This window comes from Nannobrachium achirus (assembly GCF_963921795.1).
Source record: "Nannobrachium achirus genome assembly, chromosome: 4".
Lineage (NCBI taxonomy): Eukaryota > Metazoa > Chordata > Actinopteri > Myctophiformes > Myctophidae > Nannobrachium > Nannobrachium achirus.
The window spans coordinates 33,462,740-33,479,914 of NC_137813.1; the positions used below are offsets into that span (position 1 = coordinate 33,462,740).

General features: G+C 40.8%; 1 protein-coding gene across 1 annotated transcript in view; it reads right to left on the bottom strand.

Moving 5' to 3' along the window:
* Positions 1–503: 503 nt before the first annotated feature.
* The window catches only part of slc29a4a (solute carrier family 29 member 4a), a 37,164-nt gene continuing 20,492 nt past the window's right edge, over positions 504–17,175 (bottom strand). The window contains exons 9-11 of the mRNA XM_080724093.1: positions 16,430–16,729; positions 14,162–14,402; positions 504–8,662 (exon numbers count right to left, since the gene is read on the bottom strand). Of these exons, the coding sequence (XP_080580219.1) occupies positions 8,517–8,662; positions 14,162–14,402; positions 16,430–16,729 (687 nt within the window). The 3' untranslated portion in view covers positions 504–8,516. The remainder of the gene's footprint in view (positions 8,663–14,161; positions 14,403–16,429; positions 16,730–17,175) is intronic.

The following is a 17,175-nucleotide window of genomic DNA, read 5'->3' on the forward strand; positions in this document are numbered from 1 at the left end:
AAACTGTTCAGGGTGTTCAGAAAAGCCTGATTAGACGATAAAATGACCAAAAGTTTTTTTGAAATTGAAAAACCCCTTTAACTTACAGTTTTACAATTGAGATGTGATGTGAGATAAAATTGACGATCAAATGTCATGACTAATGTACAGTTTCCACAACAGATCCTCTTTTTTGGTGGAATTTTATTTTAGGAACACAGATGTTTACAAAAGAAAAATAATATGTCAAATGTCATGTTAAATGTCATTACTCATGTAACAGTATCCTCAACAGATAGAACAGATATCTTCTTTGTTTAACTTTATTTAAGGAACACAGATGTTTACTAAAGAAAATGTCAACCTTTTTGAAATAAAAGTAGACTACCAGTAAGACTCCTAAGGGTGAAAAGCGACCGTCGCGCCATCCCCAAAGGGATTTGGTTCCCCTGGCATCAGACTCAGAGGGATCTCCATATATGGCAATAAAAGGGATTTGGTTCCCCTGACATCACAGTGATTATATATTGGCATTCACAGATATGGGCTTAATATATTGATGACATCAGGGATCTCCATATATGGGCATAAAAGGGATTTGGTTCCCCTGGCATCACAGGGATCTCCATATATGGCAATAAAAGGGATTTGTAGTGATGTCAGAGCTTGATGTCAGAGGATGTCTCCAGTAAATTCCCGCGGAAAGAGGTGGATATGAAGGCCTACTAATTATTATTACCCACAATGTATATGTGTTTCTTTTAAATAACTTTGTCTTTCTTTCTAGAAAGCCAACAGACAACAGAAGGTGACGGTCAGATCTGGACAACAAGTGGTTTAGGGTTAAGACAGGAAACAGCAATCTTGATGTAAAAGAGTCCTTTATTAATAGCTGTAGATACAATAGTTGGCACATGTAGAGTGGTTGTGTACACACTGTAGTTCAAACAAAGCTCATTTGGGTATATTTACAGTAAATATTAAATAAAGGGTTTCATTCCAAAATCAGATATCTGTTTTTATTATCGAAAAGGATCCCTGGCTAATAAGCCCTAGTTAGTATCTATCTATAAATGCGAGAAGTCTCTGCGTGCGTGTCTGCGTGTGTGTCTGTCTGTAATCCGCGTATCTCGAGAACCGTTCGTCCCACCGGCTTCAGATTCGGCACGCGCGCTCCCCGCCGCAGCACGGAGTGCAGTGCCGGGCCTCGACCCGACCTGACGCGCGGTTTTCCCTAACCGGCGCGAAACGTTCGGAATCTCCTTATGCGGAAATCGGCGCAAAATCGGCGCAAGCGCTGAGTCATTGTGACATCACTGCAGTGCCGGGCGCAAGCGCTGAGTCATTGTGACATCACTGCAACTCCATATATGGGCATATGAGATCTCCATATGGGCATAAGACTGAGAACTCCATATATGGGCATATGGGCAGATACAGAGATATCCATGGGCATATGGGCAGATACAGAGATCTCCATATGGGCATAAGACTGAGAACTCCATATATGGGCATATGGGCAGATACAGAGATCTCCATGGGCATATGGGCATGTGGGCATATGGGCAGATACAGATTCGGCACGCGCGCTCCCCGCCGCAACTCCATATATGGGCATATGAGATCTCCATATGGGCATAAGACTGAGAACTCCATATATGGGCATATGGGCAGATACAGAGATATCCATGGGCATATGGGCAGATACAGAGATCTCCATATGGGCATAAGACTGAGAACTCCATATATGGGCATATGGGCAGATACAGAGATCTCCATGGGCATATGGGCATGTGGGCATATGGGCAGATACAGAGATCTCCATGGGCATATGGGCATAAAAGATGGACACAGATAGAGTATAGACAGATATCTCCGTATATAGGCATAAAAGGGACACAGACTGATACAGAGATCTCCATATATGGGCATATGGGCAGATATGGACACAGATAGAGTATAGACAGATATCTCCGTGGGCATGTGGGCATATGGGCAGATACAGATTCGGCACGCGCGCTCCCCGCCGCAACTCCATATATGGGCATATCAGATCTCCATATGGGCATAAGACTGAGAACTCCATATATGGGCATATGGGCAGATACAGAGATATCCATGGGCATATGGGCAGATACAGAGATCTCCATATAAGCATAAGACTGAGAACTCCATATATGGGCATATGGGCAGATACAGAGATCTCCATGGGCATATGGGCATGTGGGCATATGGGCAGATACAGAGATCTCCATGGGCATATGGGCATAAAAGATGGACACAGATAGAGTATAGACAGATATCTCCGTATATAGGCATAAAAGGGACACAGACTGATACAGAGATCTCCATATATGGGCATATGGGCAGATATGGACACAGATAGAGTATAGACAGATATCTCCGTATATAGGCATAAAAGGGACACAGACTGATACAGAGATCTCCATAATGGGGTTTGCATTAAAGGGCGGGGCATTCATTCCCTATTTACATCTTCCCGAGTTGGCCAGGTCGCCGACTAGACGTGGGCATGTGGGCATATGGGCAGATACAGATTCGGCACGCGCGCTCCCTGCCGCAACTCCATATATGGGCATATGAGATCTCCATATGGGCATAAGACTGAGAACTCCATATATGGGCATATGGGCAGATACAGAGATATCCATGGGCATATGGGCAGATACAGAGATCTCCATATGGGCATAAGACTGAGAACTCCATATATGGGCATATGGGCAGATACAGAGATCCCCATGGGCATATGGGCATGTGGGCATATGGGCAGATACAGAGATCTCCATGGGCATATGGGCATAAAAGATGGACACAGATAGAGTATAGACAGATATCTCCGTATATAGGCATAAAAGGGACACAGACTGATACAGAGATCTCCATATATGGGCATATGGGCAGATATGGACACAGATAGAGTATAGACAGATATCTCCGTATATAGGCATAAAAGGGACACAGACTGATACAGAGATCTCCATAATGGGGTTTGCATTAAAGGGCGGGGCATTCATTCCCTATTTACATCTTCCCGAGTTGGCCAGGTCGCCGACTAGACGCTGGGCCGCCCGAAGGGCGGCCCAGCTTCTAGTACATTATAATTGCCCTCTCTACAAATTAAAATACCATAGATATTTTAGAAATAGTTCATCTTTTACTATACTGCACATACAATATAGGGCAGGACCACACAAATGGACAAATTATATCATCATCTTGCGACAGGCATTGTCCTTCTTGATTAAAATAAATACAATATTTAAGGTGTGTTTATTTTTAGTTATAGAGGGCAATTATAATGTATTATTAAGTCATATAGCACTTATTAGCCAGGGATCCTTTTAAGATAAAGTATCCTTTTAAAAGACTGAGTAACCCTGACTTTGAGGGATTTTTAAAAATGAAAAACAGTAGGGGATCATACAACCGACTACCATCTTAGCTGTATTTTTGGACTCTCCTCTGTAACTGATTCTCTGAGATTTTCACTGCAGCCTGTAGTTTGTCGATAATTGGTTTGAAAGGTTGAGGACAAAAACATATAATTTCCAAGCATATTGTGCAACATAATCCTTCTAATCTAAAAACAATCTATTTTTCCCTCAGTGGTCTTTGGAACCGTTCTAGCGTTGGGAGCTTGAAGATCGGCGCATGACACGCAACAAGGTCTATAAAATCCTTCTGTGTAGATTAAACCAATTGTTTTTCTTCAAATACATTCTTTAACTGCTCTTGCTTGTCACTCAATGAAAGGAACAGATTTTAAACTGAAAAACGTGACTAATTTTTCTTACTTCAATGTCAGTCATGTTTAGTCAAGCAACACAGTGTGACGGCGTATAAATTAGCTTAACTATTAAAATAGCAAGTTAATTGATTATTTTTCAATTGCTGACTGACCCATCTTCAGTGCAATATGGATTTTACATAAAAAAATTAATGTGAAAATGTTTAAGTATCTTAATAGTTCTCTCTATTAAACGCAATACAGTACAGTAATACAGCCCACTGCAATCACTAGAGCTAGTGTTTTTACAAGTGGAAGATCACTGTAAAAAGATTTTTTTGTTAAGTTACCGGTATATATCATCTGTGTATAATCTCATTCTGTACATTTGCTACACTATGACAACATTTCACAGCATTCAAGTCATATGAGCTTTCAGTCTCATATGGTCATGACAATAAGTCTTTGTTTATAATACAAACTGTACATGAAAAATGCGCCAAAATGAAAAAAATAAAACATAAAATAAAAAGAAAATATGTGTCAGAAGTACCAGAGACAGGCTGATGAAAACCAAGAATGTTAAAAATAATTTACACGTTACAATTAGCAAATCTTATCCTAATGTTAACATAGCAGCTCACAACGCCTCGCATACTTGAAGCATTGAAGCGTGAGTATGTAGATTGCTATTTCAGCACTGGTGTACGACGGAGCACTGAGCACAAATCTGTCTTAATGCTGCATCCTGGTTGCCCAACCAGTTAGTGCACATACCATAGAGACAGACCTCACTGTTAAACCCATCTCTCTGTTTGTACTAAAAAAGAGAAAATACCATTAAACAATAATGAGGAGAAATGGAATGGAAGGTCTTTAAAGATGAATGTAAGTGAATCATAGATGGTGGGCAAGATTTGAAAATGTCACTCAACTGAGAAATCTAAAATGTATGCTTTTTTAAATCTCGAGGGGAAAGAAATACCCAAAAGACTTCAATATCCATGAATTCAAGTCACCATGGGGTGACTAACGGATAGGAAAACATAATTTTGGGGGTGAACTTTCCCTTAAATGTATAATTTGGCGAGATCAGCTCTCTCTGTGTTGACTTTTTTTCCCCTTTTCATTGTTTCCTAACATTTGTACACTATCAGAGTCAAATGAACACTCAGGATTTTACTTTGTAGAGAGAGACAGAGTGAGATGAAGAAGTGCATGGAGACATAGGAGAGAGATTTAAGGCAACATGGTACCATCAGCACAGTGGAGAACACAGTAATGAAGCTAGATGCTGGTTCACGCGGCACCATACATAGTCAAATCCTCAGTGTGCATCTAACCCAGAGAGAGTGTAAAACACTTAGTATTGTTTAAGCCTAGTTCAGACCAAAGATTCATGACAAGACGAAAACATTAAAGCCGGATCTATTAAACACCATTGTATAACATAAATTAAGCATTAGCACATTCAACCCAGATTTCACTCTAAAAAAGGTTCAAATTTGTTCTCCTGCTATACAACTAACATGTGTAACACCCTACCGCAAGCCTTAAAGGAGAGTAAATCCCTAACTTCCTTCAAAATCGGTCTGAAAAGTCACTATACTGGCGGCTGCTACTGGAAACTTGTAATAGACTAAGCCCATACTTACCTCCCCTTTTCAACTGTACCGGCAAATATATTTATTTTTATTTTATTTTATTTTATTTTATTTTCCTTTTATTTTATTTTATTTTTCTTCTATATGACTGTTTTTCCCCCTTTTGTTATTGATGATATCCTATGCATAATACTGTGTTCTATCCGTCTGTCTTTCAATGTTATATGAGATACATAAAGGGTTCCTGTGTAAATAAGCCGAAAAGCCATGAAACTGTACCTTTTCCTATGCAACCTTTTAATAAATTCTTCAATCAATCAATCAATCAATCAATCAATCACATTGTGTAGAAAAATCATTAGATAAATGAACACTGAGGATTCTACTCTGTACCACTCCCTCCCTGCAGGTCGGACAGGTCCTGCATTCCTCTACATTCTAGTACTCACCCCGACACCTACATAATGTAGTGCCCTTCATGGCAAACACAGCTTTTCGAGCGAGGTCCATTTTTCATAATGTATAAACCCTGAACTCTGCTATAATCCTGCAATATATCAGGATTCTCCTATGCCGTGAAAAATTCATCAAAGCCAAAAAAAGATATATATATATATGTATCTGAGTGCAGGTTTTCACACAAGGAGTCTTGTTTTTCTTTCCATAGCCTATACAGTACACAGGGATAACGGAAAGTCAGCCGTTTACATTATATTCTGTAGCCTACATTTACACAATTACCATTATAATTTTGTCCTTTCCTCCATCTGACAATTTGATTCGGTCCACCCTATTGCATACCACAACTACTTCAAATTACTATCCATTTTGGATTTAATCACTTTTGTGCAAGTGACGGCACAATGGAACCAGCCTGATTGTCCCAAAGGTGAAATTATGTGTCTATTTTACATTCTGAGCAGGGAAGAAGTCTTTAAGGAATTCAGTTCCCTTACCTACATTGTGACACTAATGTGTGTACCGTGTGTTAGAAGTGTCTACCAGGAACTCATTATCAGATGCCTCGATGCAAAACCTCACCATTATGGTTTATCTCACAGTCATGTTCGTCAGAGGAGATAAAGATCACAATGAGGAAATGGCCAGGCTCAACGTGTTCTAGAAAGAACCACCATTATGTAATACATCTCTTTCATAAGAGCAATGGTTCCTGAAAATCTGGAGATGTGAAGTGTACAGTATATACAGTATGTGGCCAATGACAATAACCTCAATCCTTCCAGAGTCGGCCATTAACACAAACAAACACCATCACCAGCAGCACACAGACTTCAGCAAAAATAATCCTTTACACTGTACAAATGTCAAATGTCTGTTAAACCACGGAGACAATCATTACACTGTGAGACATTCAAAGGAACAGCATTCATTTTGTGATGCCTGCTTATGTAGGTGCTACTTGACTGGCATTCGCGGCAGTGACTGCGATACTCGACCAGCCACGTACTGTACGTGAATCACAGAATATGCATCTAAGCTACATCCAAGTAATCATCCTGAAGGTGGAAACATAATTGAATATTAGTGTGTAGAAACATGTGGGCCGGCTAACTGGTAGAAGTGTCCAAAAAGGAAATGTTTTCAAATCCCATACTATTACCGGTCAAAGTATGTTTTCAATGCCAACATGCAGAGAATACATGCATCCAGACTATGGCTCAAAGTGTTCAGCACTTGGTTTAAAATGTTCAGGTTGTTTGTTCAAGCCATAAGCTCTTAAGCACTTAAAACCTACACTATACAGGTATACTTAATTGACCGGAGTCCCAGGGGTCTATACTATGTCACATGGATGAAACCTAGCCACGGAACACAGTTGCTTTGGATAGTGTGGTCGAATTCTTGGATGAGGAGACACTGGAGCTTATCCAGGTGCAAAGTTACCAAACCTTTGAGTGAAAACAGTGGCATTCAACCTCTGAAATCACAACCTGAGTTCCATCAGCTAAGTGCTTAACACACTGAGCTACAAAGACAAAGATGTACTCTAAGTGTTCCCCGAGTGGTTCTCAAGCTTTTCACTGTAAAATGGCTCACAACAAAATTACATTTAAGTTCTGGGGCCTGAACACACACCAGCATATCTTCAGACAAGTACTGAAGTCACTGAGCCATTGAGCTCAGGACAACCTCTATGTGGTTTTGAAAGAGCTTTTTAAGCCTTCCTCCTCTCAAATATATAAATATATAAGTTGTTGGGCTTGAATAAACAACCCTCTGCCAACTGCTGAACATACTGTGCCACTGGGACTGAGACAAGATGGACTTGTTCTCCAAGAGCTTTTAATGCTTTCCTCAGGAAAATCGAAGCACAGATGTTAATACACAGCAAAACCTTCAGTGTTAATTTAACCCTGAGAGTGTACTCTTAAACTAAAGAAAATGTTGACACTGTCCATGCTGTGTGCACGTATATGAGTAGTGATCGAGCGTCGCTGTCACTATTGCTGCCAAGAACATCAGTCAGGTTGCACAGGCACAAGAGAGCATCCTGATGTGGTAAGCATAGCTGGAGGTTTAGCTATCCACAGTTCCTTCATTCAAAGTATATCCCACCCATTTTCAGGGTCACTAGGCCAGCAGAGGGCCACAGTGGCAGGCTGGGATAATATGGGTCCAGTAGTAGAGAATGGGAATGGAGAGAAATCCATCCATCTGTCAATGTGCAAGTCACATCTTCCTTTCGGTCATCCAAGTCTTCCTTTCTTTTTCAGTCAGAATTCCAAACAACAAGAGTTTCTCTGCATTGCTTTGGTCAGCACTCTCTGTTAGGTATGCTAACACTAACATTCACACAGTATTTAGACTTCATGACTGCAGCAGCCTTGGTGCTCCACTGTCATCCTGCAGGTTGTTGTCTTCTTGTGTTCTGTGGCTGGGAAACTCCCCAGCATGTTTAGTAGGTTTTGGTTTGACAGGAGTAAATTGCCTGTGTGTTGTTAGTGTTAGTGTGTGTGTGTGTGTGTGTGTGTGTGTGTGTGTGTGTGTGTGTGTGTGTGTGTGTGTGTGTGTGTGTGTGGTGGGTGTGTGTGTGCGTGCGCGCGTGCGTGTGCGCATGTGTGTGTGTGTGTGTGTGTGTGTGTGTGTGTGTGTGTGTGTGTGTGTGTGTGCGTGCGTGCGTGCGTGCGTGCGTGTGTGTGCGTGTGTGTGTGTGTTGAATACTTTCAATACCCTGTAAAATTCCTTGCTGGGTGTAGGCGCAGAGAAGGGAGGTGTACCCCCGATCCTGGTGCAGTGAAGCTGTAGGCTGCATAAGCCACAGCGGAACCCAACATGAGGCCTGCCATGTAGGACACGGTCATAGTGTTTCCTAGAGGGAGGGGGAGGGACAGACAGAGACAGAGAGAGAGAGAGACAGAGACAGACAGACAGACAGACAGACAGACAGACAGACAGACAGACAGAGACACAGAGATAGAAAGAGACATAAAGAGCAATGTGATGAGCATGAGAAATAACAGGAGGAAGAACCATTTAACGACTTGAACCCTAGTGCCCCTTTTCTGAGGGGAACGTTTGCCAGAAATAGTCGATCTAGTACTGTACAAGCTCACAACACGCCCAATGCAATGCGTTGTGAGCTTGTTGTAGATCGTTTATTTCTGTCAAAGAGATGGTGTAGAAGGAAACAATAGTATACTAAGTACAGAGGGTTTATGACAACTTTTAGTGTTTAAAGTATCTTGTTGTGGGCTCGCCTGGAAGGCGAGCACACGTATGTTATCTTCATTATTTATTTCTATACTATACTAGTCAGTATCCTCAATACTTTGGCGCGCTTCATCTCTTAAACGCTTACACCTTTCAACACCATTCAAATTTTTATGTGTTCAGCTTACTGAGGACAAGTGTGCTTGTATTTTTGGTTTTGAAATGTTTTGTAGTATAAATATAAAAAAATAAAAATGTTTAACTTTAAGCACCCAATGCATTTCCAATGGGTCCCCAGAGTGGAGAGAAGGATAATAGACCCATGTTTATGTTAAGGCGCTGTGGCTGCAGTGTTCACACTTCAGATATGCTATCTATATCATTGCGTTCACACAGGTCTGCTCTCTGATTTGATCCAAATGTCTAAGCTGTGTGATGTATAAAACTATAGTTATAGTTAAAACTATAAATAAATGTCCCTCTCCACTCTACTGATTACACAGCTGTGATCAAGAATCAAGTCCGGGCGATGGGATGTAAATCCCATAGCCATATATCCTAGAGCCCGCAGGGACAGTCAGCCATATTAGTGGTTGTTGTTGGTTGTCAGGGAGATATCAAAACCAATGCATTTCCAAGTCAGATCCACAAACACAATAAAAGCCATGCTCCACTCCTCAGTCTGGAGTGGCCACATAGAAGAACGCCTTGGTTATAGACATAGTGGAGGACATATGTGATCTGGGATTGTTAGCCTACAGTATATGCACTCAATATACTCCACTACAGTTGGAGTCCATTTGACAGTTGCTGGTTCCCAAACACAGAATCAAAAATGTAGATCTAGAACACATATAATATGTACAGTACAGTAAGGTTCAGTAGAGTACAGTAAAAGTACAGTAAGGTTCAGTAGAGTACAGTAAAGTACAGTAAGGTACAGAAAGGTACAGTACAGAAAGGTACAGTAGAGTACAGTACAGTAAGGTACAGTAAAGTACAATACAGTACAGTAAGGTACAGTAGAGTACAGTAAAGTACAGTAAAGTAGAATAAAGTACAGTAAGGTACAGTGGAGTACAGTAAAGTACAGTAGAGTACAGTAAAGTACAGTATAGTAAGGTACAGTAGAGTACAGTACAGTAAGGTACAGTAGAGTACAGTATAGTATAGTACAGTAAGGTACAGTACAGTACAGTAAGGTACAGTAGAGTACAGTACAGTAAGGTACAGTAGAGTACAGTAAAGTACAGTAAGTTACAGTAGAATACAGTAAAGTACAGTACAGTAGAGTACAGTAAAGTACAGTAAGTTACAGTACAGTACAGTACAGTACAGTACAGTAAGGTGCAGTACAGTATAGTAAGGTACAGTACAATACTGTAAGGTACTGTACCTTACAGTACCTTAAAGTATCCTATTTGTTGGGTTGGAACCGAGCCCACACTGTTTCGAAGGAACAGTATTTCTAGTTGAACATTGGTCTGGATCCACTTTATTGTGGGCTCGCCTGGAAGGCGAGCACACGTATGTTATCTTCATTATTTATTTCTATACTATACTAGTCAGTATCCTCAAAACTTTGGCGCGCTTCATCTCTTAAACGCTTACACCTTTCAACACCATTCAAATTTTTATGTGTTCAGCTTACTGAGGACACGTGTGCTTGTATTTTTGGTTTTGAAATGTTTTGTAGTATAAATATAAAAAAATAAAATGTTTAACTTTAAGCACCCAATGCATTTCCAATGGGTTTAGTGAGTGGAGAGAAGGATAATAGACCCATGTTTATGTTAAGGCGCTGTGGCTGCAGTGTTCACACTTCAGATATGCTATCTATATCATTGCGTTCACACAGGTCTGCTCTCTGATTTGATCCAAATATCTAAGCTTTGTGATGTATATATTCTGAGTTAAAACTACAAATATCTATAAATGTCCCTCTCCACTCTACTGATTGAGACAGCTGTGATTAAAGGCCTGTCTGTCATTGGCTGTTCTGTGGTGCTGCAAAGTAACTAAGTACATTTACTCAAGTATATACAAGTACTTGTACCTACAGTACAATTTTGAGGTACTTTTACTCTACTTTCCATTTTTGTTACATATACTCTACTATAAATACAGCATTTGACAGCCTCAGTTACTTGTTACTTTGCAGATTTTATTATTAATAAAAAACATAGATGGACCACTTAATACTGCTATGAAGTTGATCTACAATGTGCACACGCACGCACGCACGCACGCACGCACGCGCACACACACACACACACACACACACACACACACACACACACACACACACACACACACACACACACACACACACACACAAACAACTGTTACTGTGTTACTGTGAAGACGTTTGCTTGTATTTGTCTTTGAGACATGTTTTGTAGTGTTTTAGAAATTGTTCTTAAAAAGAATAAGGTTTTAGGATCCCGGGCAATGGGATTTACAGTATATATCCTAGAACCCGCAGGGACAATCAGCCGTATTAGTGGTTGTTGTTGGTTTTCAGGGAGATATCACAACCGATGCATTTTCAAATCAGATCCACAAACACAATAAAAGTCATGCTCCACTCCTCAGTCTGGAGTGGCCACATAGAAGAACGCCTTGGTTATAGACATAGTGGAGGACAGATGTGATCTGGGATTGTTAACCTACAGTATATGCACTCAATATACACCTCTAGAACACATAGAATATGTACAGTAAGGTTCAGTAGAGTACAGTAAAAGTACAGTTAGGTTCAGTAGAGTACAGTAAAGTACAGTAAGGTACAGTAAAGTACAATAAAGTACAGTAAAGTACAATAAAGTACAGTAAGGTACAGTGGAGTACAGTAAAGTACAGTAGAGTAACGTAAATTACAGTAGAGTACAGTAAAGTACAGTATAGTAAGGTACAGTAGAGTACAGTACAGTAAGGTACAGTACGGTACAGTAGAGTACAGTATAGTATAGTACAGTAAGGTACACTACAGTAAGGTACAGTAGAGTACAGTAAAGTACAGTACAGTAAGGTACAGTACAGTAGGGTACAGTAGAGTACAGTAAAGTACAGTAGAGTACAGTAAAGTACAATAAAGTACAGTAAAGTAGAATAAAGTACAGTAAGGTACAGTGGAGTACAGTAAAGTACAGTAGAGTACAGTAAAGTACAGTAGAGTACAGTAAAGTACAGTATAGTAAGGTACAGTAGAGTACAGTACAGTAAGGTACAGTACGGTACAGTAGAGTACAGTATAGTATAGTACAGTAAGGTAGAGTACAGTACAGTAAGGTACAGTAAAGTACAGTAAGGTACAGTACAGTAGAGTACAGTACAGTACAGTACAGTACAGTAAGGTACAGTACAATACTGTAGGGTACTGTACCTTACAGTACCTTAAAGTATCCTATTTGTTGGGTTGGAATCGAGCCCACACTGTTTCGAAGGAACAGTATTTCTAGTTATCTAATGAGAGCAATTGCATAACCATTGCAAATCAGACTCACTCATAATGTATTTCCTTGCTCTTCATTTGAATTTCACCAGGCTTTAATTACGATCAAAGTTCCTTGTGAGAGAATTTCTGAGAAACCCAATTTATCCTTCATTGCAGGACAGTCCATTTCGTTAAATGTTACGCTCTCTACAAGATAAATTATTGTAAAAACTTTGCATTAAATTGCATTACTCAATTCACAAGAAGTCTACACAATTAGAGAATGTGGGATAATTGTTATTTTGTTATTACCGGTATATCAATGTTGGCTTGTTATCTCTCCTATGGCACCACATCAGTACCACATGGAATTGTGGGAGGAAGAAATCTTATCCGATGACAACAAAATATCCTTAAGTTTTGGGTCTGAGAGGCTAAATCTCATCAATCAGTGGTCCGTGGCTCAAATGCCGAATAAATAATGGGCCTTGGTATGAAAACCACTGATCCAGGGACATGCAGAGAATGTTAGAGGCAGGGGCTGAAATTTCTAAAAGCGCCCTTTGGTGAAAATATTGAAAATAGCAGACCTCCAAGCTCACAACGCGTCGCAGCGCGAGCTTGGAGGTCGGCTATTGTCGGTGCTTTATACCAAACTAAACTAAGCATGATCATGTATTTCTACACAGAGAGGGCAATAATTTCAACATAATATGCTGCATTCAAGTTGAGGAGAGTTTGGACAAGGCAATTGTCTTGAATGCTGCCTTCAGGTACTGTATGTTATGTTCCATGTACTGTAGGTCTGTCTGGGATTTTTGTGTCTTCCTCCCCTCCTGTTTCTCCTCATACTCTCAGGTCTGATCAGCTGTCAATCAAACCATTACCTGGCCCCACCCTCATCCAATCACCACCACCTGCTGTCTATAAAAGGCTGGGCTCCACTTCAGCTCAATCTCTCCAAACCAGTCCCCTGTTTTGTAGCCCTGTCACTTTGTCTTGTGTTTCTTTAGTTATTTTGAGTCCCAGAGCAAACTTTAGTTTTGTGTTATTTCTCCTACTTAATGTAAATTCTGTTGTATATGCTGCTGCCTTTGGACAGGGAAAGACAGAGGCCTCTATACACAGGCACCACGTAGGTTGAACTTTGTTAAGCACACTAGGTAAGGGGTTGTTGCCACTTATGTATTTTTGAACTTGTTCTTGGTTAGAGTAGTTAGGTAGGCAGGCTTTTGTTTTACTAGACTATTATTTGGTAGTTAGTTAGTTAGTCTGTCTTTTGTTCACTTAGCTGCTTCGTTTGTTATTTTGGCAACACCCGTGTCCCTAGGTAGTGGCTTATGTTTTCTGTATTGTATGCTTGTGCATACTTTAAAATGTAAATATGTAAATACTAACTTGACATTCATTTAAAGAGTAAAAGCACACCAGCACCTTTTTGCACTCTTAAACTGTGTTTTCTCTATTATTTGCACTTCCATGCTCAGCATCCCAGGGTTTAAAGGTTTAATATTTTTATGTTACAAACTTTACCTTTAGACCTATTTGGTTTTGTAACAAGGTATGGCATGGAAAGGGCGCGTTTTCATTTCTTTCACCATAGTGAAAACTGCACTTGTGGTCTGGAGAGGGCACTTTTTGCAGACGGGTAAAAGGGCAGGGGCTCAAGCCCCCTTTGATATCTATCTGTGCACGTGCCTGCACTGATCTATGACCTTTTACCTGCTAGCTCCCTCTGTTCGGGCGGCACCTTGCCAGCAGCCTGGATCATCGGCACGGACCCAAAGTAGCCGTTGGTGACGCCCATGAAGAGGGAGAAGATGCAGGGCCAGGCAGGGTGGGACAGGGTGGGGGCGTGCGCCGGGTACACACACATAACGAACAGAGGGATAAACACCACCCTCAGACAGGAGAAGAAGAGCAGGCGGCCTCCCGGCCAATCGTACGGCACCGCTGCCAGGATCTGTGGAGAATAGGAGTTGATTAAATATAGGCGAGCAGTGGTCCTTTAACTTTAATCTCAAGGACGGCCAGTTTGGTATGAATCAGACCACGGACCCCCATAACTCTGAGTGTAAAAATGGAACCGCAAGGGTCCATTTGGTTAGACTTGGACACTCCCATATATACAGTATCTAGGTTCCTAACTATCAGTCATTTGGCTGGTGACCCCATGGAACCCGGGGTCCCCGGACCCCATTTTGAGAACCATTGAATCAGAGCATATCCAGTAATGCAATTTTTTCCTCATTAAAAGGAGACACCATGCCCTGCATTTCACTAGTACTTCCATAGGAACAGTCTTTTGAGAGGGAGACAGCGGCAACAGGAGAGCATTGTCTGGTTTTTATCCAACGCCTGTGTGTGTGTGTGTGTGTGTGTGTGTGTGTGTGCGCACACACACGTGTGTTTAGGCCTTTAAAACACATTCATATCTTTCATTCGTGATGTTGATTCCTGTTATATGTCGTTTTTGCATGGTTCCCATTGTATTCCCGTGTTGCACATTCAGTACCTTCAAAATGTATTTTTAACTTATTTTACTGTCTTCTGGCAGTGTGCTTCAGTGTGCTTCCTGAGAAAGCGCTGGCATGAATATCATTCCTTTTTTCCCTCTCAACTCGAGTCCTCGCACCGCCTTATCAGGAATTTTCCCTCCCATTTCTAAATTTGTTCTTTCCCTCTCATTTCTTATCACCCATACCCCACATTTCAACACAAGCGCTAAATTTGCCATGAGGACATAATCAAGCACACAATCGAGAAGAATCTCACTCAACCAATCACACTGCACTGAATGCACTTTTGCATTCAAAGTCAGAGTAAGACTCAAGGACAGGAGATAAGGTTTAATTTCAGAGCACATGGAGATAACTTCAATTCTCTAAAAATGACAGCCAACTTTTCCTCCCATCCTTCCTGTCAGGCCTAATAAATGACTACTTTACAAGGTCAAGTGCTGTGTTAATGTGAAGGAAGGATGCTTAGTTTCCTCATAAAAAAGCTTATTTCCTGCCAAGTGAGTTTGATGAATAAGTGAAAACCAAGGGGGCAGGATGGCCTAGAGGTAGCTTCACAAGCACTGAATAGCTAAAGATTTATATCTCCCACACGGAAACACGGCTGCAATCTATACTATCTGGAACGAATAGGTATCCTACTGACTAGAGTGTATTATTTGCGAACGTAGGTCGCAGTTAACTATGAAAACTGGCACATCTTGTCCGTATATCCGTATCTTGCCCGTAACGCCTCTATGTCTATAGATACTGACCTGTTGTGACATCACATCGTTGTGACATCACATTCAGTCCTTGTCCCTTGTATTCCCATTGTATGCCCATATATGGAGATCTCCATATATGTATATAACTGACCTATGACATATCACATTGTTGTGACATCACATTCGGTCCTTGTCTCTTGTATGCCCATATATGGACATCCCTGATGTCATCAATATTAAGCCCATAGCTTGGAATGCCCATATATGGACATATTGTGTGAGTTTCATGTGGTCTATAACATAAGATGATGTCAGACGTCAGTCATATCCATATTTGGGAAAATATTTTGTCCACATTTTGTCCAACTTAAACAACCAACCGCTGCTCGAATCACACTCCGTCCTGTGCGAATTCCATCCTGGTCGCTTTCAACCCTTAGGTGGCTTACTGGTTGTATTGTTTCAGATTGTTTCAAATAACATTTTATTCAAACACAAAAAAGGTTATGGAATGCAGCTGAAATGCATCATTGTAAAATATACAATACATATGTATACTACCAATTAAAGTTTGGTGTGACCGCACTCTAAATTATTTCCTTTTTTACTTTTTGACTATTTCTAAAAATCCATTGAAATGTTTAAAAATTACAATTAAATAATAAAAACCTGTGATATTTACCCATAAAAACAGGCAGTGAACCTATGTTTGGGGAAACACTGCACCGATGCAATGCCTGTATATAACTGTGACCCAGCCTCACCTTGCCGACAAAGTCAGACATGTTGAATATGGCCATGATGAGGATGGGTAGCCACTCCCCCAGGGTGGGGTTACGTATCTCTGACTCCAGCCCAGGGAAGAGGCACAGTGTGATGCTGTAGGTGACCGCTATGGACAGCATGTAGGTCCAGATCACGCGGGACACCATGTACCGATGTAACAGCATATCTGATTGGAAGATGGAGAGCAGTGTGAGAGAGGGGAGGGGCGGGGAGAGAAAGATGGGAGGAGGAAGCATGCAAAAGAGAGAGAGAGACACAGAGGAAGAGGGAGAGGGGAACTAGGTATGGAACTATTTCAATTTCTCTCTCCCACATAACTAATACCTAATGCCTAATTTATACTTAATGGGCCCGATTCATCAAGCACTTTACGGTCAAATTACACCCATATTTTGATCTTACCGGCATTTAGGATAATTCCCAAGTTAGGGTCAGATTCAGCAATGTTTTTGTCTGGGATTTGAAGGTAAGACAGAAATATAAGCCAGATTTAGTCACTTTAGTCACACTATATGTATGACCAGATTGATGAATCGGGCCCTATGACTCTAATGACCATGTCGCTCGCCGGAAATAACAGATCTTCAGCTGAAAAGCTATAGGAGAAAATAAGGAGATAGCAGAACTGATAATGAGAACACTAGAAGCAGACAGAGGAAAATTACAATACAATGTTAATATACTGTACAATCTGCTGTTTCTTTGTTCCTTTGTCTTGAAATAA